Source organism: Canis aureus, chromosome 38 (assembly GCF_053574225.1).
Source record: "Canis aureus isolate CA01 chromosome 38, VMU_Caureus_v.1.0, whole genome shotgun sequence".
NCBI lineage: Eukaryota > Metazoa > Chordata > Mammalia > Carnivora > Canidae > Canis > Canis aureus.
Genome location: NC_135648.1, coordinates 22,076,260 through 22,103,684, shown reverse-complemented (window position 1 = coordinate 22,103,684; position 27,425 = coordinate 22,076,260). Strand labels below are relative to the sequence as shown.

Genomic DNA, 27,425 nt, shown 5'->3' with positions numbered 1-27,425 from the left:
GAGGCTATATTTCAATTTATTAAACTATTCCCTACCTTATTGTTGGATATTTGGGTTGGTTTTACATTTTGGTTACCATAAAAATCGCTACAGTCAACTTCTTGGTAGTTAAGAGTTCTCTTGGGGCACATGGCTGGCTCAGTCAGAGGAGCATGAAACTTGATCTTGGGGCCGTAAGTTCATCAAGCCCCACGTTGCATGTAGAGTTTACTTAAAAAAAACAAAACAAAACAAAAAACAAAAAAACTTCTCACTCTTTACTATAGAGAATGAACTGGGGCGGCCCCTGTGGCGCAGTGGTTTAGCGCGTCCTGCAGCCTGGGGTGTGATCCTGGAGGCCCGGAATCAGGACCCACGTCGGGCTCCCTGCGTGGAGCCTGCTTCTCCCTCTGCCTGTGTCTCTGCCTCTCTCTCTGTGTCTCTCATGAATAAATAAATTAAAAAAAAAAAAAAAAGAGAGAATGAACTGATGGTTACTAGAGGGGAGTGGGGTGATGGGTTAAAAAGGTGATGGAGATTAAGGAGTGCACTAGTGATGAGCACCAGGTGTTGTATGAAGTGCTGAATCACTGTATTATTGTACATCTGACACTAATATTACACTGTATGTTAACCACCTGGAACTTAAATAAAAACTTTAAAAAGCAGGGGTGGGGAGAGACTTCTCTGTATCTAGCATTAGCTCCTTCAAGAAGTAGAAATATTGTGCTGAAGCATAACATTGCTTGAGTACTTTTTGAAGGCTTACTACCAATCAGGTGTGGACCACAGTAAGTACTTTGTATGGATTATTTCTTCAAATTCTTCACCCCCTAAGAGATCTATTCCACCCCTATTTTCAGAAGTTGAAACTGAAGCACAGAGAATGACAACTAACTCACCCAGGGTCACAGAGCTAAGAAACAGAGGAGCTGGATGCCTCCCCAGCTCTGCATGATCCCAGAGGCCAAGTTCCTATAACATTCCCTCACTGGGCATTAATTTTTTCAAACTTTGCTACATTTCAATGGCGAAAATGCTGTCTTGTTCTAAATTGTTTTCCTTTCATGACCTGTGATGCCGGATAAGGCTTTGTGTTTGCCAAACCATATGCATTCCTTTTTTTGTCAACACCTATTGGGGGCCTTTCCCATAGTTCACTCTATCATTGGAAGCGTGAGGCGAGGCAGGACCTATGGCTCACCACCATAGTTCAAAAGAAAAACACCAGGCATGGTTTTCTTTTCGAAGTATGCTTCAGATGTGGCAGCGCTTTTAATGATGGCCAGCATGCCGTCATGTGGGGAATTCCTTATCCTCAAGCTCTTTGATGAGAGTGTCTGCTTCTTTACCTTGTTTCTTTGCACCTTGGATTCTGGATTCAGTTCATTGTGACTTTTGGCATTTCCTTCAACCTCCCTGGCCTGTTCCCTTATCTCGAAACATAAGTGGTGAACTAGACAGTATGTAAGGCCCCATTGGCTTTGAAATCATGAGCCTGGGTAGGGTTTTGTGAGAGCAGCAGAGAGGAAAGCTACCTGGCTATGGGGCTGGGCATCCCTTTTTCAAGCAGCCTTTCTGTCCTTCCCTGCAGCAGGACGGCTTAGAGGCATGCTCAGGTGCTCACTCATTGCTCTGTTCCTAAAGCACTTAGCCAAAGAACGGCTCCTTTTCCACTGTTATGTAGACAAATATCACAATGATGAAGATGCCAAACACAGCAAGCTTCAGGCCCACTGGAAGAATTTCTAGGTTCCCGAACTCAACACTCCTGTTCACCGGGCAGTAGTCTGTTTCTCTGATGCAACTCCATCCTTCGAATCTGGTGTTTGATGCTCTGTTAGGAAACCTGTGAAAACATTAGTGGCTCTTAGGGTTGTGTACAGCGATGACTCAAGCACCTCCTTAAAGAATGTGACCCTTCACCCCCGGGGAGCAACCATGGTGGGGCTTTTAGGGAACAGCCCTCTACTTGTTTAAAATTTATGCTGATTTCGACAAGTGAGATTAATGAGGTATCACAGGGATATGAGATCCCTAAAACCCAAAAAAAGCATTTATTTAGTATTACCACCCACTTGCATAGCATCTTTCAATGCTGGCCCAAGGTCTGATTCAGGGAGCTGCAGAAACTTTGATCCCCATTGGGAATGGGTGCAGGTGGATAGGGGATACCAGTACACACAGCCTCTCCTTCCTCTCTTCACCAATGTGACTAAGGAGTGCCCTTCAGGGGTGAGATGAGAAGTGCTTTTAAAATCTGCTAATGTTGGTTTAAAAGGTGGTACTTTCTGAACTCTCTTAGGGAGACTTTTATGTACCCACTTGTCTAATCCTGGAAATCTGCCTAACTTTATTCAGAAGTTACCGAACTTTCCAGGAGACTTTACTTTCTGAACAACAAATAAAATGGTCTGTCTTGAGCTCTTTTATCAACTACCTTTTCCCTTTTTTCCCCCCTCTTTCCCTATTTCCCAGGACACACATAGGAATAAATGTCTCCATGGGACACCTGGGCGGCTCAGGGGTTGGGTGTCTGTCTTGGCTCAGGCCTGATCCTGGAGTCCTGCGATAGTCCCACATTGGGCTCCCTGCATGGAGCCTGCTTCTCCTTCTGCCTATATTTCTGCTTCTCTCTCTCTCTGTCTCTCATGAATAAATAAATACAATCTTTAAAAAAAAAAAAACAAACTTCTTTCTCAACAGATTCTTTTCAGCCGTAAGCCCTTCACAGAAATCTGAATAACAAAAATTTCCCCAGGAATTATATAAGACAACAACATCCTCTCATATGCTAGGAAAAGCATTACCTTATTCCCTCAGGATGCTTATAAGCCAGGTAGTAGATATCTAGGGCTTCTGGGTTAGTGTTGGAAGCCTCGAGTCTCTAATGAACAGAAAGAAAATATCAAGAAGAATTTATTTTTCCAATGTCTTGTACAAAAGACTTTATTATTTTTTTTATTCTAGAAAAAATCATATAATCTGAGGGTTGATATGGAAGTTTTTGGTACATTAGGTATTTAGCCACCTCATAACACAAACTTTAAGCTTCCTTTACTCATAATTAGCAAAAATGTTCAAGTGCCATGGAGTAATATTTTACTTCAGTGACTCATACATTAACAATAGGCACATTGGTAGCTAGGGTCACATGATGTGAGTAGCATTCTGGTCTTAAATATCAACTCTCTGTTTTGCTCTTATTTGAGGGTTTTTTTTTAATTTTTTTTTATGACCAGGCATCATTTACAAAGAATAAAGATATTTTAAAAAACAAGTTGGCGGGACGTCTAGGTGGCTTAGAGGTTGAGCATCTGCCTTCGGCCCAGGGCCTGATCCTGGAGACCCGGGATCGAGTCCCACATCCGGCTTCCTGCATGGAGCCTGCTTCTCCCTCTGCCTGTGTCTCTGCCTCTCTCTCTTTCTCTGTGTCTCTCAGGAATAAATCAATAAAATCTTAAAAAAAAAAAAGTTGCACCTGGTGGCTCCGTCAGTTGAACGACTGACTCTTGGTTTCAGCTCAGGCCATGACCTCAGGGTTGTAAGATTGAGCCCCATAGGGGGCTCTGTGCTGAGCAAGGAATCTGCTTAAGATTCTCTCTATCCAAAAAAAAAAAAAAAAGATTCTCTCTATCCCTCTCCCTCTCCTCCCACCCCTGCAAGCTCGCTCTCTCTCAAATAAATAAATAAATAAATAAATAAATAAATAAATCTTTTTTTTTTTTTTAAAGATTTATTTATTCATTCAGAGAGAGCGAAGAGAGAGGCAGACACAGGTGGAGGGAGAAGCAGGCTCCGTGCAGGAAGCCCGATGTGGGTCTCGATCCTGGGTCTCCAGGATCACACCCCAGGCTGCAGGCGGCGCCAAACCGCTGCGCCACCGGGGCTGCCCAATAAATAAATCTTTTAAAAAATAAAATTAAAATAAAAAGCAAGTTGGCTATGGACAAAAACAAGAAAGTAATTTCTGAAAATGAAAATGTCATCTCATAAGAGGGATAGAAATCTGGACCAATCACGTTTTATTTTCTTTTCCCAAAACTTTCTTTTGTGTGGTTATATTTCCAATATAGTAAAAAAAAGGATAGCTCTCTATGCCTTGGTTTCTCCCCATGAAATAGAGTTGTAAAGATTAAGTGACTTAACACATGAAAAACGATTAAAAGATCTCCTGGCACATAGTCAGCATTCAGTGAATGCTAGCAATAAAGATTATGACCATAGTCATTATTATGAATTGTGTGTTGCTGTTTTTCCTCCCGCATCTGGTTTTCCTTGATTGTCCATTTGTGTTTATGATTCAGGCCTCAGCATCCTCAAATGTCTGCAGTGTCCAGGCTGGGTGTATTGTGTCGGCAGGTCTGATGATGTCAGCCCACGGTGGGTGAGGAGGGCATGGCCTGGTGTACCGTCATTTAAGGCTGGTCACCCGCTTCCCAATATAGGCCATGGGCGTCAAAGCAGCTACGGCCTTGCCTTCTTAAAGAAGATGTTCTTAACAGTGTTTTAGTGATACCCGAGCAGGGCCTCTGCTGATGGTGGGAAGCTGTGCACAGCACAAGGTGCCATCCAAGGAAGCACTGTGCCCAGAGCAGAGGTCACAGATTACATACCTCTACGATTTCCTGGAAGAGGGGGACTCTGGAAAATTCCCACCAAGATGCCATGTGGGCTACTGGTGGTTTGCTTACTGAGAGATGCTTCAAACTATTTTCTTTTTTTTTTAAGATTTATTTATTTATGTATTCATGATAGACATAGAGAAAGAGAGAGAGAGAGGCAGAGACACAGGCAGAGGGAGAAGCAGGCTCCATGCCGGAAGCCCGACACAGGACTTGATCCCAGGACTCCAGGATCGTGCCCTGGGCTGAAGGCAGGCTCCAAACCGCTGAGCCACCCAGGGATCCCCTTCAAACTATTTTCAAGGGCGTAGTTAAAATCTTTTATAAGCACATTCTTTTTTTCAACCTTTTTAATTACAGAAAGTTTCAAGCATATACAAAAGTAGACAACAGTATAATGAGCCTCCACGTACCCGTCACATGCAAATTCTTTTTAATTCTCTTAAATGTAAAAATAGGTCTGTTAAATAAAACATTTGGGGTAGAATTCTTTTGCAAAATCAAATTATAGGATTTCACAGCTCTTAGGCAATCAAATGCTCCCTCCCTTCTCTTCTCTCTTGCCATAAGGTTTAGGTCTCTGATTGCCTTTTCTTTCAGAATTTCTTTCCTTTACTATCATCCACATGTAAAGTTCTCCTACAGCATGTAAAATGTGGACATTTAGATTTTCAAAAAAAGAGTAATCATGGCCTATCAACTTGACTGTGCAGCCATCAATAATAATTATAAGGTTGGGGAAAGGGTTATCGATCACAGTAAACAGCATGAAATTGCATGTACACAGTGGTGGCAACTGGCTAAACTCATACCACACACACACAAACAGGATCTAGGGAGAAATATAAACAATGAAATCAGTTTTTGTTGTCAGGTGGCATGTTTGTAGTTGATTCATTTTTCATTAAAAAAATTCCCTTAAAGTTGTTAAATATGGTTTTCATTATAAACACCATTTACAATGGAACTAAAAAATATTGGTGTTCATTAAAGCAATGGCTTAGTGGGGGTGAATTGCACCCATGGGGGCAGCCCTGGTGGCGCAGCGGTTTAGGGCCGCCTGCAGCCCAGGGTGTGATCCTGGAGACCCTGGATCGAGTCCCACATCAGGCTCTCTGTATGATGCCTGCTTCTCCCTCTGCCTGTGTCTCTGCTTCTCTCTCTCTCTCTGTCTCTATGAATAAATAAATAAAAAATCTTAAAAAAAAAAAAAAGAATTGCACCCATGGGGGAGCATAATGCTCCTTTCTCCCTATTCCTAGCTAGAGCTAGAATCTGCAAAGCTGGCTGTTTCAAAGCATTCACGGCTGGGGGTGGGAGGGATATGTGGCCGCCTCTGCTTCCCCACCCTCCTCACTACACCGCTGGCATTCAAGTCAGATAATGACACCCATCCACATATTTTGATCACAGCTGTAGTCATAATAATTCTGAGATATGCTAATGCAGTAAACAATGAGTGTGTTAATACTATCCTAGCTGACACTTATATAGTATTTCCAGGCACCACTCTAGGCATTTTACATCAACTCATTTAATTCTTGATACCACCCTATGAGCAAGGTGCTTTTTTTACGCCTAATTCACAGATGACAAAAACTGAGGCTTGGAGAGTTTAAGTCACGTGCCCTTGGTCACACAGCAGGTGAGATGGTGGAGCCAGAATCCAAACCAGGTAGTGTAGTCTCAGAGTCCCTGCTCTTGATCACCCTGCTGTCCTGCAGAGGGTGGATAATGCAGCTTTAACTAGAAGAGAATTAGAAATACCGAGTTCTGAGTGTCTGTTGTCTTGGGCATTCAACATGCCCCGGATCCATGTAATCTTTCTAACAGCTCTGTAGTAACCATTTTCTAGATGAGAAAATAGAGGTTTATTTTATTTTTTTTAACTTTTATTTTATTATTTTTTAAAAGATTTCTATTTATTTATTCATGAGACACACACACACACACACACACACACACACAGAGGCAGAGACACAGGCAGAGGGAGAAGCAGGCTCCATGCAGGGAGCCTGATGTGGGACTTGATCCTGGGACTCCAGGATCAGGCCCTGGGCCAAAGGCAGACACTAAACCGCTGAGCCACCAGGGAGTCCCAAAAATAGAGGTTTAATGGGAGTAAAACTATCTGTGCAGGTTATGCTATCAGAAAAGGCACAATTACGACTTAAAACCCCCATTTTCTGGCTCCAGTGACCTGTATTTTTGTCTTGTAATATTTCTATTGGGGAAACTCATCATGAAAAATATAGTGAAAACATATTTCTAGGGCACCTGGGTGGCTCAGTAAGTTAAGCATCTGGCTTTGGCTCAGGTCATGATCCCGGGGTCCTGGGATCAAGCCCCACATCAGGCTCCCTGCTCAGTGGGGAGTTTGCTTCTCCCTCTTCCTCTGCCCCTCCCCCTGCTTGTACGCATGCTCTCTCTCTCTCATTCTCTCTCTCTCCCTCTTTCTCAAATAAACAAAATCTTTAAGAAAAATCTTAAAAACGGTTTTCAGTCATTAATAAATGATCAAATCATTAATTAATTTCCTGTGGGAGTAACACTTGTAGCCATCTGATCTCTTCTTAAATATTTGAGATGAGTTGTTTTTTTTTTTCCCAAGATTTCTCTAGGTAGACTAATTTTGTGCTAATTCTGGCCTACTTATTATATCCATTGAATCCAAAAATGGAGCGTGTGTGAGATACTATGTCCTATTGTATTACAGTGAACTACAAAACCTTGGGCTATATCCAGAACCAGACGAGTAAGAATCATTTTGTTTTCTCATTCAATCATTACTCATCAAAAAAATGTATTTGGTTTTTGAAAATGATCCACCTTGACTAAAGCCATTCATTTTTGTGCACGAGGAAATACGTTTGTTTGCATTTCCACAAGGTGTATGTTTTACAAGGTCAACCCAAACCTAGCCAGAGATGTCACAGCCTGACACCTGCAGTTGCAGGCAATCAGAGCAGCGGTGCCAGGCTGTGCGGTGGCCTGTGTGCCCTGCTGTCTGACTTCTGCCCCACTCCTTTCTCTTACTCTCCTAGGATTTCTTACTGTTGGCCTCTGGGGAGGCAGGAGGCAATGCTGTTCCTGGGGGAGAGGACAAAATCCTCTCCTAACTGCAATGTGTTACACTTTCCTAATCACTCTATTTGGTGGATGCAGTTTTTCAAATAGCAGCTTATATTACAGAACCAGATATTCTTTTACCAATGGCTGGACAAACTGGTAGTTGTGAACCTGCTCCCAGGCAGGAAAAACCTTTTGATTTAGATCTCTTTAAAATTGAATTAACTTCAAATCCCTTTATTGACTAAAAAGGATTCAGTTAATAAAAGATTCTACAGTAATTTCAGACTCTTACTTCATTGTTTTTACCTCATCCTTGATTTAATAAAGCTCTCATTTTCAACATTGTGCTCTGTTAACCTAAGTTATGATTTTGAATTAATTAAAAGCCTTCTAAAATAATCTCTACCACATTAACAAAGGAAAGGTTGAAGATCATCACCATTTCTGTGTGTGTGTGTGTGTGTGTGTGTGTGTGTGTTAAAGGGAATCTTTGGGGCGCCTGGGTAGCTCAGTGGTTGAGCATCTGCCTTTGGCACATGTCATGATCCCGGGGTCCTGGGATCGAGTCCCATATCCGGCTCCTTGCATGGAGCCTGCTTCTCCCTCTGGCTGTGTCTCTGCCTCTCTGTGTGTCTCATGAATAAATAAATAAAAATCTTAAAAAATATATAAAATAAAGAGAATCCTCTAGCAAACCAGGAATAGAATGGGAACGTCTTTAACTTGACAAAAAGTGTCTTCCAACACCTATACCAAAAATCATACTTAAAGGTAAAATGCTAAATGAATTCCTTTTAAAATCAGAACCAAGGGAAGAAGTCTTATTATCACTCTTACTTAATACTGTAATATAGGGGTCTTAGTCCAGTGAAACAAAACAAAACAAAACAAAACAAAACAAAACAGAAAAAATGAAAAGTATACAAACTGGACTAAAAAATTTACAGAAAAATTATTATTATTATTATTTTTTTTTAAAGATTTTATTCATCCAAAAAAAAGATTTTATTCATCCATTACAAGAAACAGAGAGGCAGAGACACAGGCAGAGGGAGAAGCAGGCTCCCTGCGGGGACCCTGATGCACGACTTGATCCCAGGACCCTGGGATCATGTCCTGAGCCGAAGGCAGGCGCTCAACCACTGAGCCACCCAGGTGTCTAGAGTGTCTGCTTTCGGCTCAGGTCATGATCCCGGGGTCCTGGGATAGAGTCCTGCATCGGCCTCCCCACAGGGAGCCTGCTTCTCCCTCTGCCTGTGTCTCTGCCTCTGTGTGTCTCTCATGAATAAATAAATAAAATCTTAAAAAAAAAAAAGAAGGTGGAAGCTCAACTGCTGAGCCACCCAGGCGTCGCAAGAGTCACTGTTATAAGGTCAATATGAAAAAGTCAATTGTGTTTCTCTATACTAGCAACAAACCTTTTAAACAGATTTTTTAAAAGATACTGTTCCCGATAAGAACAAAAATTAAAAACCTAACACAGCCACCTACTAAAGCTAACAAAAAATGAACATGACCTACACTGAAAATATTATAAAATCTTACTGAAGGACAAGAAAATTTAAATTAATGTAAAGAACATGAACAGGAAGACTCAACAGAATAAAGATTTAGCTCTTTCCAAATTAATTCTTAAAGTCAATAAAATTTCAATCAAAATTCCTATCTGAATTTTTCATGGAACTCGATAAGCTTATTCAAAAATTTATGTGGAAGGACAAAAGGACAAGTAAAATTGAGACATTACTTTAAAACAACAAGGAGGATGGGGACTTGCTCTGGTAATTACAACATTCTGCTCTGGGCATAGGCTGGACAAACTGATCAGAGTAGAGACCCCGTCATATCAATCATGGCTCTTGTTTTCTGGTTTATGATGCTTTGACATCTTGGAGCCTTGCTAGTCCTAGAGAGAATGCACATGAGCAAGCCTTTCAGAGGCAAGTCAACTAACCCCAAATCCATATCCCCAACTACCTCCTTTGTCTCTACCATACCGAGTCAATATTTCCCCTGCTGTAATTCAGCCTAGGGCCAGATTGGCCAACTAGCAACCACCCCTGTAGCCTGGAGCTCATTGGAATTGTTCAAATGAGCCAATCCTAAAATGCTTACCTTGCCTGACCAATTTCTTCCTGCAAAACCCACAATAAAGTGGGATGCCCATACTTTCTCCTCACTCTCGCCCCCTGCCTGACTCTGTAGTTCCCCCACATGGTGCTGGATGCCATGAATTCTTTCAATAGTAGTCTCCACGTCTGTCAACTTACTATACCTGAATAAAACAAATCCTGGGGACATTTCAAAACATTCGTGTATTATGGAAATCTGACATATGGCAAGGGCTAACGCTGCAGATCCAAAGGACAGACTTCAAAAATGGGACTGGGAACAAGACGGGATAGATATGCTTCTCGCAATCCTGCTGAGTATTGCTCCAAAACCTGGACAGTATATATATCAAGCAGACAGAAGACGACGCTGCAAGGTGGTAAGCAGCAGAGGGATGAGGGACCTGGGCACCCGAGGAATGACACATGGTGAGTGCCTTGGGTCTTCTTTTGACCTCGCACATCCCAGATGGGAGTCCTGGACAAGCTAGCAACCTGAAAATGGGAACGGGTGCAAATGAAAAAAGCCCCCAGAAAAGTCAAAAGATGGGAAAGGAGAAGGTGGCAGCCAAGTGAGACAGAAGGCTTTTTTGGGGCAGCCCGGGGGGCTCAGCGGTTTAGTGCTGCCTTAGACCCAGGGCCTGATCCTGGAGACCCAGGATCGAGTCCCATGTCGGGCTCCCTGCATGGAGCCTGCTCTCCCTCTGCCTCTTCCTCTGCCTCTCTCTCTATGTGTCTCTCATGAATAAATAAATAAAATCTTTAAAAAGAAAAAAAAAGAAGAAGACTTTTTGACAGTAGCTACTCTACTCTGGCCAGACAGCCTACCCTATGCCCACCGGCCCGGGTGCAGGGGAAGCCTGGACTACCACCCCCAGGTGTGGTCACCAGTGGAGGCTACTTGGGAGCCCACAGGGTGCACAGACCAGGGTGGTGATAGCGGACCAGTGGGGGACCTGGACTTCTAGCCCCACTTGACAGCAAAGAGAAAGCACTAGTGTGGAGTCTGAGGAGGCCTGCTTAAGCAAAAGCAAAATTAAATAAGATCCAGAGGAGCCCTTGGGTGGCTCAGTTGGTTAAGTGTCTGCCTTCAGCTCAGGTCATGATCTCTGGGTCCTGGGATCAAGCCCCCCCGCATCAGGCTCCTAGCTCAGTGAGGAGTCGGCTTCTCCCTTTCCACTACTCATGCTCTTTCTCTGTCTCTCAAATATAAATAAATAAATAAATAAATAAATAAATAAATAAATAAATAGATAGATAAGATCCAGAGTCTCATAAATGTCAATAAACTGAGATAACACAAATGTTGGAATTATCTGACGAGGATTTTAAAGCAGCCATCATCAAATGCTTCAAGGAACAATACAAAAAGGTATGTAACAAATGAAAAAATTATTAACTTTGCAGAGAAGTAGAATATATACAGAAGGGCCCTGTGTAAGTTGAGAAGTGAAAAAAACATATCCAACCATCAAAGTAAAAACTCACTAGATGGGCTTGACAGAAGAATAGGAAACACAGAGGAAAGAATCAATCTACTTGAAGATAGAACTGTATAAATCACCCACAACAAAGCACAGAGAGAAAATGGAGGTGGAGGAGAAGCATAAAATACAGATAAACAGAGTCTTGGGGAATTACAATAGAAGATCTAACATTTGTGTCATCAGAGTCCCTAAAGGAGACGAGAATGAGGTCAGGCTGAAAAAGATATTTGAAGAAACAATGGCTGAAAATTCCCCAAATTTGGCAAAAGACATAAATGAACAGATTGAAGAAACTGAGTGAATTCCAAACAGGACAAATGCAAGGAAATCCATGCCAAATATACATCATAATCAAACTTCTCAAGACCTTTGTGCATCAAGAGACATCACCAAGGAAGTGAAAAGGCAATCCACAGAATGAAAAAAAAAATTGCAAATCTTATATGATAACAGTGTAGCTTTCAGAATATATAAGACTCTTACAACTCAACAATAGAAAGACAAGCAACCCAGTTAAAAAATGGACAAAGGGCTGGGTTAGACATTTCCTCAAAGAAGATATACAAATGGCCAGTAAATCATGAAAAGATGCTCAGTATCATTAGTCATTAGGAAAATGCAAATTAAAACCACGCTGAGATACCATTTCACATCTTCCAAGATGGTTACTAAGACCAAGTTGGTGTAGAACGACAAGTGTTGTCAAGGTATGGTAATACCGGATCCCTTGGACACTAGTGTGAATGTACAATGCTGCAGTTATTGTGGAAAATGGGTTAGCCATTACTAAAAATGTCAAACACCGAAATACCGTATCATCCAGCCATTCCACTCCCAAGTATATATCTGAAAGAACTGAAAACAGGTATTGGAATACTTGTCCTTGAATTTTTTACAGTATTACTTTTCCCAATATGCAAGAGGTGGAAACAATCTAAATGTTCAGCAGCAAATGAATGAATAAGCAAACTGTGGTCTATGCATACAATGGAATGTTATTCACTCAAGCACTAGTACAAATACATGCTGTGATGTGGGTGAAGCTTGCAAACAGTCAGCTGGGTGAAAGGAGCCAGTCACAAAGTATCACATCCTGAATGTTCCATTTATATGAAATATCCAGAAGAGGTAGATCCACTGAAACAGAAAGGAGATTAGTTGTTGTCAAGAAGGGTTTGAGGACTAACTGCTTAATGAATACTGAGTTTTATTTTGAGGTACTGAAAATGTTTTGAAACTAGATAGACGTGGTGGTTTTCTGGCACTCTGAATGTCCTAAATGCCAGTGAATCATGCATTTTAAAAGAGTAAATTGTATGTGAATTTAATCTTAGCAGAATTTTTTTAAAAAGATTTTATTGATTTATTAGAGAGAGAGAGAGAGAGAGAGAATGAGCTGGGAGAGGCAGAGGCCAAGTGATAAGCAGACTCCTCATGGAGCAGGGAGCCCACTGCGGGGCTTGATATCGAGACCCTGGGATCATGACCCCAGCCAAAGGCAGATACCTAACCGAATGAACACCCAGGCACCCTCATTACTATTTTTTAAAGGCATCAAGGAAAGAGTGAAAAGATAGGCCCACTGCGGGATGGTAATGGGGGAGATTATGCATGTGTGGGGGCAGGGAATAGATAAGAAATCTCTGCACCTTCCTCTCAATTTTGCTGTGAACCCAAAACTGCTATTAAAAAAAAGCCCAGACTACTAGAAGATATGTACTGAACTTATGACCAACAAAGGATTAGTATCCAAAATATATAAAGAGATCCTGTAAGTTAACAAGAAAAAGATAACCTAATAGAAAAAATGGGCAAAAGACATGAACCAGCACTTCACAGATGAGAAAACACAAATGACCAACAAACATATAAGAAGATGCTCACCCTTATAAGCAAATTATTATAATGAAATACAACCTTATACTTACTACTTGGACAAACATTAAGTATGGCAATACTAAATTTTGAAGAAGATTGTGATGGAGCTCTTTATACTGCTGGTAGGACTGTCAGATGGTTCAGTCACTTTGTAGGGCAGTTTAACATGATATCTAACGTGGAAGAGGTCTGTATCCTTGATTTTCTAGCAATTCCACTCCTAGGTGTATTCACTCAAACAGAAAAAAATTATTGCACATGTATGCAATGGGTCACATACCACGATGTTTGTAGCAGCATTGTTCATATTAGAAAAACTTGGAAAGAATACAAATGTCCAATAAATAAGGAATGGATCAATATATTTTTGCAATAATTATATAGCCATGCAAATGAATGAACCAGCACAAAAATATTGGGAGAAACGCATGGCATAATGCTGAATGATAAAGGGAAGTTATAGAAGATTACTTACATGATTTTATTTATTATTTATTTATTTATTATTTATTTATTTAGCTGGAGGAGGGGCAGAGGGAGAGAGGGAGAGAGAGAATCCCAAGCAGACTCCATGCCCTGTATAGAACCTGATGCAGGGCTCAATCTCACGACCCAGAGATCACGACCCTAGCTAAAAATCAAGAGTGGGATGTGTAATCACCTGAACCACCCAGGCACCCCATGGTGATGTCATTTAAATAAAATCTAAAATCAGGAGAAACTAAAGCTTGTGGATACTATAAAGGAAAGGAAAAGAATGAAAAGAAAATTCAGGATAGTGTTTACCTTGGGGGAAAGGAAGGAATGGGAATATGATCAGGGAAGTCTACATTGGTCTCCAATGGAATTGATTTATTTTTTTTAATCTCTGGGGTGGGAATCTAACTGCTTATTGTGGAATTCTTTATACCTTTTTAGATGCATAAGATATATTATCATAAGTCGTCAAAAAATATTTTCAGGTTTGAATTTTTTTCCATCCCCTTGGGCAAATTCCAGGTACCCTCCTGCATTTATATCAGCCCATTTGAACCGCGCTGGGCTCTGTACCAGGGCTTTTACGTGTGAGTGGAAGGGTCACCAAAGAGTGACTCATGTGGGCTCCAACTACAAAGCAATCATCAAAAAGAAGCCTTGGCTTCCATGGGAGAACAGATGTCCAGGAGTCCTTCTGCGATACCAGGGAGAGACACTGGGAGGAGCTGTTTCACTGCTCAGGTGCCTGGTTGCTTTTCCTCCCCTTTTGGCAGCCTGATCTAATGGAAAGGGCAGTAGAATGGAAATTAGAAGACTGGGAAGTCCACTCCCTATTTTTCTGCAACCTATCTGTGTGGTCTTGGGCGAGTCATAATCCCTCTCGGTCGGTTTCCTCATCTGTAAAATAAGCCATACAGCCTCCTTCAAGATGCCTTTGAAATAGGGAATTCCGTGGTCAGTAATTACAATAAATCAAGCCTGGGCTCATGAAGACGAATATTGCCTGGTGCTTATGAAACCTGAGCAAATCCCAACATACTAACATAATCTGGGGCTCTCACATGGGAGGTACAATGGGAACCTCCTCTCCCTAAAATGGGTACATATAGCTATATACCCATAATGCAAATGATAAATTAGCTGAAGTCCAGTATGGTTATATTTGGAGGTGAAAAAGAGAAGCTGAATTTTCTAAATAAATTCATATTTTCCTATAGAAAGAGAACACCACTGCTCATAATTCAGTTCTATGAAAATAAGTTTACCTTTATTATCATGTTATCACTATAATCAGAGTTTGATTTCATTATCTCTTCCTGCTGCTCTTGTATTTCAAAAACTGGGTTCTATTACACAGAAAGAATCAGCAAGTAGTCAATAAGATAAAGATACATTGATTATTAAGCATATTTAAGCACATCTACCAGGAAGTCAGTATTTTTATAGGGAGAATGTTAAATTATATTCCTTGTAAAGACAGCATTTAGCTCCCATTAGCACATGTTACAGGTAAGAACAGAGGGCTTATTAAGTAGTTATAGAATATGTAATTTACTCTTCACTTTGACCCAAGTGGAATATACAACTCCTACTGGGAATAAGGATGTTTTTCAATTGATTAAGAAACTATTATAGCGATGTTTAACATCAGGTCTCCTAAGCACAACTCAACTCAAACTGCACACTTAAGTAGTCCTTTAATATATATTCCCTTGGCACCTTGGGCCTTCCGATGGCAGCACTTGGGGTAGGCAATGCAGATGCTAATATTAGGTGTACAGGGTATCTTATCAGCAATAATAGGAGAGTGAAACCCTATTAAGTTTTGGCAGATATGGGGATCCCTGGGTGGCACAGCGGTTTGGCGCCTGCCTTTGGCCCAGGGCGTGATCCTGGAGACCTGGGATCGAATCCCACGTCAGGCTCCCGGTGCATGGAGCCTGCTTCTCCCTCTGCCTGTGTCTCTGCCTCTCTCTCTCTCTCTCTCTGTGTGTGTGACTATCATAAAAATAAATAAATAAATAAATAAATAAATAAATAAATAAATAAATAAATAAAAATTAAAAAAGTTTTGGCAGATATGGAAACCGATCTCAGAATTGGAAGGGAAAAAGAGACATGAAGCTTTCCTTCCCTTCCTTCCCTCCCCTGGGTTGTCAGTGTCTCCTGTACTGGAAATGGGGCAGAGTGTCAGCATGCCCAGAGGCCAAAGAGATGGAGTGCAGAAGGCTGCGTGTATGGAGGGGGTACTGGGGTGCCTGGTGGTTGAAGAATGGGAGCGGTAGGAGAGGAGCCAGCATGAAGGCATTAGCATGCCCTGTGTCCAAGGATGAGAGACAATGAGGGGACGGCCACATGGAGGGGTTGGCATGTCCAGTGGCCAAGGAGGAGGTGATGGGGCTTATGCAGAAGAGGTGGTGGCTATTACGATGGGAGATTGGTTACAGTGAGAAAAATTTAAAAATTGAGCAAAAATGTACATATACTGAAGATAATGGAAGCCAGGTTTCTCAGTGTCACAGGAAGGGGAAAGGTTAGGAGGAACACTGAAATATTGGGCTGGAGATGGAGATGAACATGGACTCATGGCTTTTAACTTCATATATAGAGAGAAAGAGATAAAAATAGTTACAGACATCTATGCGTATGTGTACATATACCGACGTTTATTTTTTAGCTCTATTCATTGAAAGGGCCTTGGAAGCAATGACTGCCCAGCAGCAATGAGCTCCCTAAAGGCCTTGACTTTGGTTTCCAAATCTCCAATAAAAGAAACCAATGCTCCTGCGGCAGGTAAAGCACAAGAAGGGGCTGAAACATCTTGGGTCAGAAGTTAAGAAAATCCCTAAGGAGTAATGAGGACATGTTAAAAGGACACACTATCCATTCTGAAGGAGCTCCTACTGGCCAAATCTGGAACAATTTGTGCATTAAAATAATATCAATGAATACAATCTCCTGAATCATAAAGAATCAGTAAGTCCACGCTAACACATATGAACGAATGAATAAATGGGAAAGGGAGATCTTCCTTACAGTAGAATGTCAACTAATAAAGAAGAATAAAATAGAAAATCTTTTTATTTATTTTTTAAGTAATCTCTCTGCCCAGTGTGGGGCTTGAACTCACAACCCCGAGATCTAGAGTCACATGCCCTACCAACTGAGCCAGGTACCCTTAGATATAAAAAAATCTTAATGGGCCACTGTCATAATGGAAGTGGAATCCATCAGTCATCCGTGGGTGCTTGGGCTAATGGATGAGGCTTGATGAGGAACACTATGTTGGTATCATTTCAGAATAATTCCCTACGAAATATCATTCAGTTACAAAAGGAAAAGTGATGGTTTTATGGAGAAATCTGACAGACACCAACTTTTCCAGGTGATTTAGGTTACCATCACCACCAGTGGAACAGGATGACATTGTTCCCTGGTGTGATGCTCTGAGAAGAGCATAGCACTGTGTCTGAGAAATTTCTGCCCAGAATTCAAGGCCTCTATGAATAGTCAAAAGGAAAAATCACCCTACAAAATGAAAGCCTGTACTTTTTTAAATAGTCAAGGACATGAATGACAGGGAAAGATGGAGGCACCACTGCTTCAGACCAAAGAAGGCTGCGGGAGAGGCCAAGTGCATTCCTGGATTGGTTGTGGACCAGAGAGCAGAAAGACATTTTGGGGACAATTGGTGAAATTTGAATGGGGTCTGAATATTAGGCAGTAGCACTGAATCAATGTGAATGTCCTTATTTGGATCATCACATGGTAGTTATGGAGGAAAGTGTCCTGTGGGGGTAGACAGAAGACATGCAGGGGAGCTGGGGGACTTCCTGTCTATAGTTGGCCCTCAATTGGTTCAAAGATACAATGATAGGGTGCGTGTGGGGGCACACACACACACACACACACACACACACACACGCAGAGCAAATGTGGTAAAAGCTAACCGCTGGATAATCTGGGTGAAAAGTAATATGGGAGTTCTTTATTTTTTTTTAAAGATTTTATTTATTTATTCATGAGAGACACAGGGAGAGAGAGAACCAGAGGGAGAAGCAGGCTCCATGCAAGGAGCCCGATGTGGGATTCGGTTCTGGGTCTCCAGGATCACGCCCTGGGCTGAAGGCAGGTGCTTAACCGCTGAGCCACACAGGGATCCCTGGGAGTTCTTTATGCTAATCTTACCACTGTCCCTAAGTTTGAGGTTATTTCAAAATAAATTATTTTTTCAATGTTTCAAAAGGCAGGGGAAGGATTTAGCATAAGATTAAGAAGGAGTCCTATATAGTAGGCAGTCATATATGATGTTTTTTCTTTTTAAAGGCTGGTCTGCCTCCTTCAACACATAGCACTTACAGAGAAGAGTCTTTAATTATATCTGTTTATTTAATTATAGACATATACTTGTGGGCACGCTGATAAATCCTCTGCAGTACTTAGGAGTTCAATACTGAAGATTCAGTTGCCATCGTATTATTTTTCACTAAGTATTTTTGCTTTGTTTTGTAGATAACTAAGTATCATGCTTTTTTACGTGATAGTATTGATGATAGTAGTTCGTATTGTACTCGTACGGCCCTTATGACATGCCATCACTACTCCGTCTTGCATGTTTTTTAACTTAATCCTCCAAATGATCTGTGATGTCAGGCCCATTATTATCCTGATTTGTAGATAGGAAACTAAAACATGGAGAGGTCAAGTGTCTTGTCCAAGTCGTGGCAGAGCTGGGATTTGAACCTAGGCAGCCTGGCTCTAGAGTCCATATTTTTGATACATCTATTCTCTTTGTTTCCAGACTTCCTTTTTAAATTTCTTCAGGGCAGGAACTAGGACTCCTTTCGCATCTATTTTCTTAAAAAAAAAAGGTCTAGAACAATGCCCAGTAGAGATAAAACAGTTGTGAGCTCACAGGCTGAGACCCGAGGTAGAAGCTCTGTTGCAACCATTCCCTGGGTGGTCATCAATTCGCTGTGCCCTAAGCATTGTCTCTTGGGAGAATAGGGTAAGGTATGTCTAAGAGACAAAAGAGATGGTACAGAATAAGAAGTCGGGGGGGGGGGGGGGGGGGCGGTCATCTGCATGATATATGACAACGGCTCCCTTCAGTTCCACCAACAAAGACTGAATGACTGTAACTCCCTCCATACACCTGGCACTGAATTCAGTGCAGAGGATTCAAAGCTGCAGGTTTTCACCCTCTAAGGTTTATTTCTTTTTTTAGAGAGATTTTATTTATTTATTCATAAGAGACACAGAGAGAGAGAGAAAGAGAAAGAGAGCAAGAGAGAGAGACAGGCTCCATGCAGGGAGCCCGATGTGGGACTCGATCCCAGGTCTCCAGGATCAGGTCCTGGGCTGAAGGTGGCCCTAAACCGCTGAGCCACCCGGCTGCCCACCCTCAAAGGTTTACAACCTGAATCAGCAAAAGCTCTTAGGCAGAGGGTGGGAGTTGGGGCAGATTGAAGGAGCAGATTGCTAGGCTCAGACCCACAGAACACACTTTTAGGAGCTCCTAGCGGAATGTGTAGACTAGGTGGCGAGATGAGCGAGTTGCCCGGGCTTCTGGCAGAGAGGAGCATGTATGTTCTGGGAGGGAACAAGGAGACACCAAAAGGGCCGGGAGCACTCAGGAGCACTCAGGAGCACACAGCTCCCACGGCCGGAAGCCCTGTGCAGACAGGAGTGCACGTGCAAACACCTCCACCCCAGAACCACTCTACAGCCCAGGGTGCCCAGATGCCCTGGTTTGCCAGACAGTCCTGTTTGATTCCAGCATCCCTTCCAGGAGTGTCCCCTTTCATTCTCAAAAACATCCTGTTAGGGGTGTAAATGACATGATCGCCTTGCCTTACTCAGAGGTCACTCTATGCAACCTGACATTGCAGATCATTTTGCTTCCCCAAGTCCCATTTCCCCCTCTTTGGTAGAAGGGACTTTGAGCCTGAGATACACACATTGGCTTTCCTGCCTACTTCATCACTGGAAGCACATGCTGTGCCTGGAGTCCATCTGATGAAAAATAAATCCCCAATTAAAAAAAAAATATTGGCTTGACTTTCTAAGTGGCCTTAATCTCCAAAGCAGTGGGCTGCATATGTGATCTGATAAAAGACACACATAGCAGGATGAGAAAGCGTCCAGAAATAGATGTAATCCAAATCTCAAAGTGGTCTGTATTTCACTGGAAACCCTACTAGGATAAGAGGGAAATGGGTGTTCCTTGGTGTTTCAAAGAAATGTAAATACTGCCTCTCCAGGTACTCAGAGGACAGTTAGGTACACACCACTGCTCTTAGGTAATTAAAGTCTATGGTGTTAGACAAGTGTCTCCTAAACACCCCTTTTAGCACCTTTTACATGGAAATTTAAATGCTTATTTACATTTACTTCAGAATTTAAAGTTGAACAGATGTCTTGAGGCCCTTCTGAGAATCAGAATGGCTTATATAAATCCTTCAGATCAAACCATTTCAGGCCATCACAAACTTTCTATTTAATTCTATTGCCAATTCAAAATATTGATGTGGTTTTATTTCAGGTTTATGTAAAGCAAAGACTGAAGGGCATCGGTCCCACCCCATACATTTTAAATACTCAGGTTGCTTCTTCTCCCCTTCTGTGTCTGCAGGAACTAGACAAAGAGGTGTTCTGCCAAAATGAGGCTTTCTGAATGGGAGAGGATTCCTTTGATTAGCCCTTTGGAAGATTTTTTAAATTCCTTTAGAAAATTTTATAAGATATCAGAATTACTTCATCAGATTTGAATTGTGTTCAAATGGGAAGCTAAAGCTACAGTCTACTACAGGACCGCGTACTTGGGGTTTCCTTTTCATTTCTTGAAACTCAGTGAGTAGTTGAAATACTAGACCATATTGGCAAACTAACCTGTTTGTTGCTAGAGCTGTTTGGTGGTTTGATGAGGTGAGCTCTGGGCTCCTGCTCTGTGCAAGAGCCTATGACAGCTACTGAAGGGGATGCACAGGCATGGCCCTGGAGTCAGTCCTTAAATAATCAGAGGATTTTAACCAGAAGAGAAATGGGCTGCGGGAGGGAGGGCGGGAGGAAAAGAACTCCAGGCATAAGGAACCACTGAGGCAAAGACACAGGGAAGGAAATGAGAGAAGAGGGAAACCAGGAAAGAAATTTCTAGGATGATGAGGGAGTCTCTTCGTGGTGTGTGCTAAGTTTGCACCTTGTTTCCAGGCAGAGGAATGATGCGACTCAAACTCTGCTTGTACATCTGAACTGGAATTGGGAAAGGTTAGAGGTGGAGGTTGGTCAGGAGGATATTACAATCATTCCAGTAAAAAAAATAAAGACTTATATGGGGGCTCCTGGGTGGCTCAGTCGGTTAAGGGTGAGACATGACCTCAGCTCAGGTCTTTGATCTCAGGGTCCTGAGTTCAAGCTCCATGTTATCCAGTGTGGAGCCTACTTTAAAAAAAAAAAAAAAAAAAGTGATATGGGTGCAAGCTAGGATAGCAGAAAGAAGCAATGGATTTTTAAAAATCATAATTCAAATCCATTGGCAACTCTTTATTTGTGAGGCCATGAGCCGGGGCAGTGGGAAAATGGTGAAACCATCAAGGGAAACAGAAGCCACAAATGGCAGGTTTGGGGTAAGCAAAAATGAGCGTGGTCCTAGAGGTCCTCTGTGTGAGGAGCTGGGAGGTAGAGACTGCCATGGGGAGAAGGATAAACACCCTTAGGCAATCTAAGAAATGTTCACCATTATAAGTAACCCTGTGTGCTATGGCAGGAAGGAGGGGAGGAAGGGAAGACAAGGAAAAGGAAAGAGCTTTCCAGAAGGTGGCTGGATGTATAGGCCTCTGCCTCAGGGGAGGGGGCCCATGTGGAGGATTCAGTGTGGGAAGATGACATGAGGTAAAGGGAATGGGGCAGGCAATGGAAATGATGCAGAGCAGGAGTTGGGGCTGGAGACAGCTCTCACACAGGAGCCAAAAGACAGAGTCAGAGTGAAAACCGTGAGAGGTGCAGAACCAGGAACTGAGCGAGGACAGTATTGTTGCCATGGAAGGAGACCCAGGCATCTCTAAATACAGAGGGACAGTGGTCAGAAGGCTGAGAAAAAATCCCTGGGGTTGACGTGAACTAATGTGCCTCATTCTAGAGCTTTCCCTTGGTGGCCTTTCACCTGGCAGCCACCCTGTAAGGTAGGTACTGCTACTAAGTTGCAGTAGGAGTTTACGTCTGTTAAGTGACTTCCCCCAAAGCCCCAGCACTAAGCACGGGGAAGGACAGTGTCTCTCAGCCAGCGAGGCCTCACGGCAAAACCTGTGACCCTCACACACTTGGCCACTTGCTTCAACATGGCAGTGAGGGTGGAAGCCAGGACTCAGGGTCGGGGAAAACAAAGGAAACAGGAGCTGCTGTTCATTCTCCACTGCTCAGTGCTCCCTATGATGCAAACCCTGGTTCGGGGAAATGGGAAGGGAATGGCATCTGGGGGGTAGCTGCAATTTCAGGGCTGGCTGGGAGGACCCTGTTACTCTGGGTCATGACCAGAATGTGGAAATAGCTCCACAAAACAGAAACCTGCATTAAAATTAGCTGCTTTAAACTAGGATTTTACCCCTAGAACAGAATGTAGTGACTTGCTAGTTCCTTTCTTAATACACAGGAGGAAAAAAAATACACAGGAGGAGCACTATTTCCTATATTTAATATATTATGGGTAAAAGTATTCATGCATTAGAATTGTACATACTTTTTTGAGTGCCTTGTTTTTTTCTGATGAGAGAATGATATTTCCTTTCAAAATGATAGTGACATTAAGCTCTGGATCATGGAAAACAAAAGGAAAATAGGCCATGAGAACGTAAGAGCTAGAAAAGGAAGTCATCACCAATCTTGGGGGGCACTTCTCCCCATTGCGGGGCAGAAGAATTTTGTGAGGGCATCTCTGCAGTGGCCTTTGTGCAATGTACTGAGGCCTACCTCTGGGGACCTGTGAGGGCTCCCCGACAGGAGGACTGTTGTATTGGTATGGCTCTGAAAGAAATACATCGCTGAGCCCAAGCTGGCTGCTCCTCTGGGAGGCTGTTTTCAGCCTGGTCCTTGCCCCTTTGCACCAGCCGCAAGCCTCAAGCACCTCTGAATGTCAAGATAGGGCAGGAGGATTTTCTCCTTCTGTGTCTGAAGAAGCCCCCAGAGGAGGGAAGGCCAGAGTTGCGCTAAAAGGCTTTAAAATCAGGCAAATGCCAAGGACAAGAGAGGTGGTTGCTCATCAGCCCTTGGCTTCAGCCTGTGGAGAAGCATTTTGATAAACTTGGAGCAATCATGCGCTGTTGCACATTCAGCAGAGATGTTAGGAGGGGATTTTAAATGAGCTCTCTGATTCAAAAATACTTGGGAAGCTTGAAAAGAGGTTCAATCATTAAAGCTATGTCCAGTTGGTGCCAAAACAATGAGTGAAAATGAGAAAAATCAAACCTACCCATTGTCTGAATAACCTAAAGCTTAGCCTTGGGTCTGAACTGGCCCTGGCCACACGGTCCCCATCACGACCCCACTCCAGGACCAGGTGTTTCTGTGAAATGCTCAGCACTGGATCTCCCCAGGACCTTATCAGTTCTATGGCAATCCCTTCATTCTAATGGCACCAGGGTCTAGGAGGCTCCTCCACTGAGCAGATTCAAATGTCTGATGATTCAGACCTGACCCAGAGAAAGCTGTCCTTTCCTACTTGACCTAACCACCATCCACTGACACCGCAGAATTGCACTACAAGGCAGCGACTGAACCAGAGCTTCCACCTCTGACCTGAATGAGCTAACATCAGGGGGACACAGTCTGTAAAGCAATGGCAAAGCTTACAAACTGAAGGGCCCATTTTCTCCCAGCCTGGGTATAACTTCCCCTCTGGAGGGCTACGTGCTGGGAAGTGGGAGGACTCGACCTGTGACCACAACAGCTTGGCTGTACAGCTTTGACTCGCAGTCCTGGGCAGCTGTGAGCAGTACGTACATAAACCTTCGTCTCTCGAATCTTCCAACCTGGCACTTCATTTCATCAGAGGACTGGTCTAGTCCCTGATCACATGGGATCACATGCAGTCCAGGTCTGGGACAGGACTCTGAAGATAGATAGCCCCCAACCAGAAAGGGTCTGGTCTTAGGGGATGGTAGGGTCCATCCCCAGCCCTGCTGCTCTTTCAAATGAGGTCGGCCATGCGTGACTTAGGGAAAGCTCTCAGAACTTGTACTACCCTCCAATACCAGGCACCACGGGGGATTTTTCAGAGGGCCCTAGGCACTTATCTTATTTGTTGAACTATTCACTTGAACTGTATGAAATTGCCATTTTTGTCTTTTTTTTTTTTTTTTTGCAGGTCAAACAGAGGCAGAAAGTTAATGTGTTCATCCTCACAGAAATTGTGAGAAAAGTTTAAGACATGTGATGGGAAGAGCACAATTATGAGAACTAGACCTGGGTTCAAATCTCAGTTTTGGCACCTTCTTTCAATAAACATATCCTGAATTCCCGCTCCATGCCTGGTACTGTGCAAGGAGTTGGCCATGTAGTGGTGACAGAGACAATGGACCTTGCTCTTCATAGCACATTCTGGACACATTCTGGGCCCGCTTCCTAGCTATTGGATGTTGGACCAGTCACTTGACCTCTCTGAACTTCAGCTAAAAGTGTTGTGAGGGTTAAATGAGATATTGCACATTAGGCAGGAAATGCATTGGTGACTATCAATGCATGGTAATTCCTGTTATTTTACTGTGACTCATAGAGGACTCCTAATAAAAATTTATTTAATGAAACAGCCTTGGGATGGATTGCAGGAATCTTCAAGCCCACTTTGTACAGGAGAATGGTGTATATAAAGGGGGCAGAGGCCATTGGACCAGAAGCTCCCGGATCCCAGAGACCCCAGCTCTGCAACTACCCTGGGGCCCAGAGGAGACCAGTTGTGGTCAGCTCCCATGGAGCCAGGAGGGCAGGAGGCATAGAGGAGTTCAGAGAGGTACAGTTTGGCTCATCTTTCTGAACGGATTTGAAAACATTTAATCTGAAGAAAATAATTGTCAAATTTATTGATAGAGGTAAAGCAGAGGTTGGTGCCTCAAAGGAGATGTGGAAATTCCCTGCAGGAACTTCTGGTTTTAGAAATCAAACACAGATTTGGACCTGGTTAATAAGAGGACATGCAAATTGACCCCCCACTCCCCACAGCCCAGGGGAGTCACTGACATGAATATGGACATGGAGTCACAGATTCCTTTTGCAGGCCAGGAGCCTATTCTCCAGGCTGTTTGTGGACAAACAGGCCATTCAGACATTACACAGGTCACCCCGCATAGCATTTCAAGCTGCATAGATCATCCCAGACAAGATATGAATAAGCGCGCAGTGACTATCTGACGGTACCTTCACTGTCGTCATCATCCTGAGCTCTGTCCAGCTCGCAGGGTCCATTCATCACAGTTGATGCACAGGGAGGCGAGACCAACAATTGCACTAACTTTTTTTCATACACTTTTCTGGTGGAAGCTGAAGAAGAATGTGGAGAACAGAGTAAGGTATTCCATCTGTGAATGCCATCTCTCCGCCTCCGCCGTATTTCACCACCCAGATCCTTATTCTTGCACCTTACATTGTTGGTTAATTACGGCTTTGACAATCAGGTCCACCCCACAGCTACTCAACGTATTCCTTTCCTTCCACAAACACTTAAGGTGAGGCCTCCTTGGGTTAGCCAAGGAGGCGGGCATTGGATACATCTGACAGTAAGACTGACAAAGTTGCACATCCTATCTATTGAGAGTATAAACAGTAAGGACATAAATAGTTAACAGTGCATATACTAGGAACGAAAAAAAAGCAACAGGGTGATATAATCAAAAGTAACTGGGTTTTCCTTGTTGGGAAAAAAAAAAATCCTTTCTCTGTGGCACCATACTTAGTAATTTGTGTGTAGCATCTAGGTATATTTATCACTTCTTTTCTCTTTATGGTTTTCTGTGTTTAAAGAATTTTTTTTCTATTTCCATTTTGATGGTTTTTCTTTTTTTATTGCATATGTTCCTTCCACTGTAAATAATTTTAAATCTTTGCAGGTAGTTTGTAAGTGAGAAATGACCCGTCTCTAATATTTGCTGCATACATACGTAATATTGGGCCAGGTGAAAATCCAAGCTTATTAAGTTCATTCTGTAATTCATAATCACTCAGACTCTTCACATCCACCATGGTGTGATAGGGGTTTGGTCTCTTTCAGACAGTGGAATCTTTGAAAGAGAAAAACATTAAATTCATTAAGGTAGCCTTGCAAATAAGAACTTTCCCAAAAGTCTACAAATGTGCTTACAACCCCACCTCTCCATTTTTGGAGGACTAATCCCCAAATCACCATTCCCTGCCATAAATCTTTCTTGGGTTTAGGTTGTCTTGATGCAAAGCTTTGGGTGGGTGTCACATTCCCCAGTGTCTCTAGGGTTGAATTATTTCTAACTTTTCTACACAGCTAATGTGAGAAAAGTCTTCCGCACCAAATGAACACATGAACAAATATTTCTATCACTGCTTAGGAACTCTAAGACTCAGACTCTGAGAAGATAAGAAGTTAATTAAATATGAAAGAGCTGAGAGAGATTTTCTAGTGAGTTAAATAAAAGTTATTTATCCCTGCCCTCCTTTTGATGAGAGTACAGAGAGTCCAGAGCATTCAGTTATTGCAAACACTAGTAGTTTTCACACTTGTAATTTAACTCAGAACATAACGAGATGGTAGTTTTTAATTAACCGCCAGCAGACTTCGTAATTGCTGAATTGGCATTTGAAAAAAAGCTATTCATTCTCTGGCACATAAATTGATTTATATAGGCTTACACAAGTCTTGATTGGCTTTCTAGCCCTATACCAGCCTCAAGTTCAATCAGGTTTATTCACTTGATCCCTTTATCCTCTCAAAAGGACTCCACTACCTACTTAACAAAAATCTTGAAAAAAGACGCGTTTGTCAAATCTTTCAACGGAGATTTGTAATTTAGGAGTTTATTTATTGTACCTCACTTCTCTCATGTTTCCAGGCTTTTTAATATTGCGGTGAAAACTACCACAAGACGATCGCTCAGCATAAGAGGATCTGGACCATTTTTAAGTAATGACTTTGCCTTTATTGGTGATCAATCAATGTCCAATTAGAAAGAACATTGTATACAAGCTAGAAGAAGCTGTGAGTTGTCATGTATAACAGGGTTGTTGGAGAATGCGTCGCTTTACAGTTTTCCTCCATAAAGCTACACTTGGACCAGAATCACATTCTGGCACACGGTTGGGGTTTAGTAAATGGAAGTTTCCTTCTTTTCTATGTGGGGGAAGCTGAATTACCATTCTTGGCCCCTAGTAAACAACCTAATATAGAAAGGAAGAAGACAATGCGCCTCAGATTTTTTTTTAGTACTATTATCATTAGAGGCTGGCTAAGACAGATCCTGTGACATTTGTTCTCGAGAACAGCTGTCTGTTGTTTCACCACCTTCCCCAGAATAACCTCCAAAAGAACCCTCATCAATTTCAAGTGACACTAGACAATTGCCTAGAGGGAACACACATATGGAAGAAAAATATTCAAATGGAATCCAACTGGATGATTAATCCACTTACCCCTTTACATGGTTGTCTAAAGTCTACGCAGTTGAATTGGTTACTAAAGCTGGGGGAGTTTCACCTAAGGGTTTTAGTAGCAACTAGTCCCTTTTTGCCTGTTACATATTATGGTAATCACAATACGGACAGTGTGACATCAGTAAACCCCATAG

The 27,425-nt window shown here is 42.5% G+C and overlaps 1 protein-coding gene across 2 annotated transcripts; it reads right to left on the bottom strand.

The window, feature by feature from the left end:
* Positions 1 to 1,216: 1,216 nt before the first annotated feature.
* On the bottom strand, positions 1,217 to 27,410 carry LEMD1 (LEM domain containing 1). Of its 2 annotated transcripts, XM_077886884.1 has the most exons (7): positions 27,271 to 27,410; positions 25,773 to 25,892; positions 25,033 to 25,155; positions 22,364 to 22,434; positions 14,895 to 14,975; positions 2,790 to 2,866; positions 1,217 to 1,828 (listed from the first exon to the last, which is right to left on the bottom strand). In XM_077886884.1, exons 2-7 carry the CDS (start codon positions 25,852 to 25,854, stop codon positions 1,630 to 1,632), a joined length of 633 nt encoding a protein of 210 aa, XP_077743010.1. In that variant the 5' UTR covers positions 25,855 to 25,892; positions 27,271 to 27,410; the 3' UTR covers positions 1,217 to 1,629. The 2 variants fall into 2 exon arrangements, with proteins under 2 accessions (XP_077743010.1, XP_077743011.1); XM_077886885.1 differs by lacking the exon at positions 14,895 to 14,975.
* Positions 27,411 to 27,425: the final 15 nt, after the last annotated feature.

Bases quoted from the DNA above. Each gene is read 5' to 3' on its own strand.
- LEMD1 (XM_077886884.1), bottom strand. From the start codon at position 25,854: ATGGTGGATGTGAAGAGTCTGAGTGATTATGAATTACAGAATGAACTT. The intron at 14,976-22,363 runs GTATGTACAATT...TCTGTGTAATAG, and splicing joins AAAACAAGGCACTCAAAAAA to AACCCAGTTTTTGAAATACA. The intron at 1,829-2,789 runs GTAATGCTTTTC...ATGTTTTCACAG, and splicing joins AAGCATCCTGAGGGAATAAG to GTTTCCTAACAGAGCATCAA.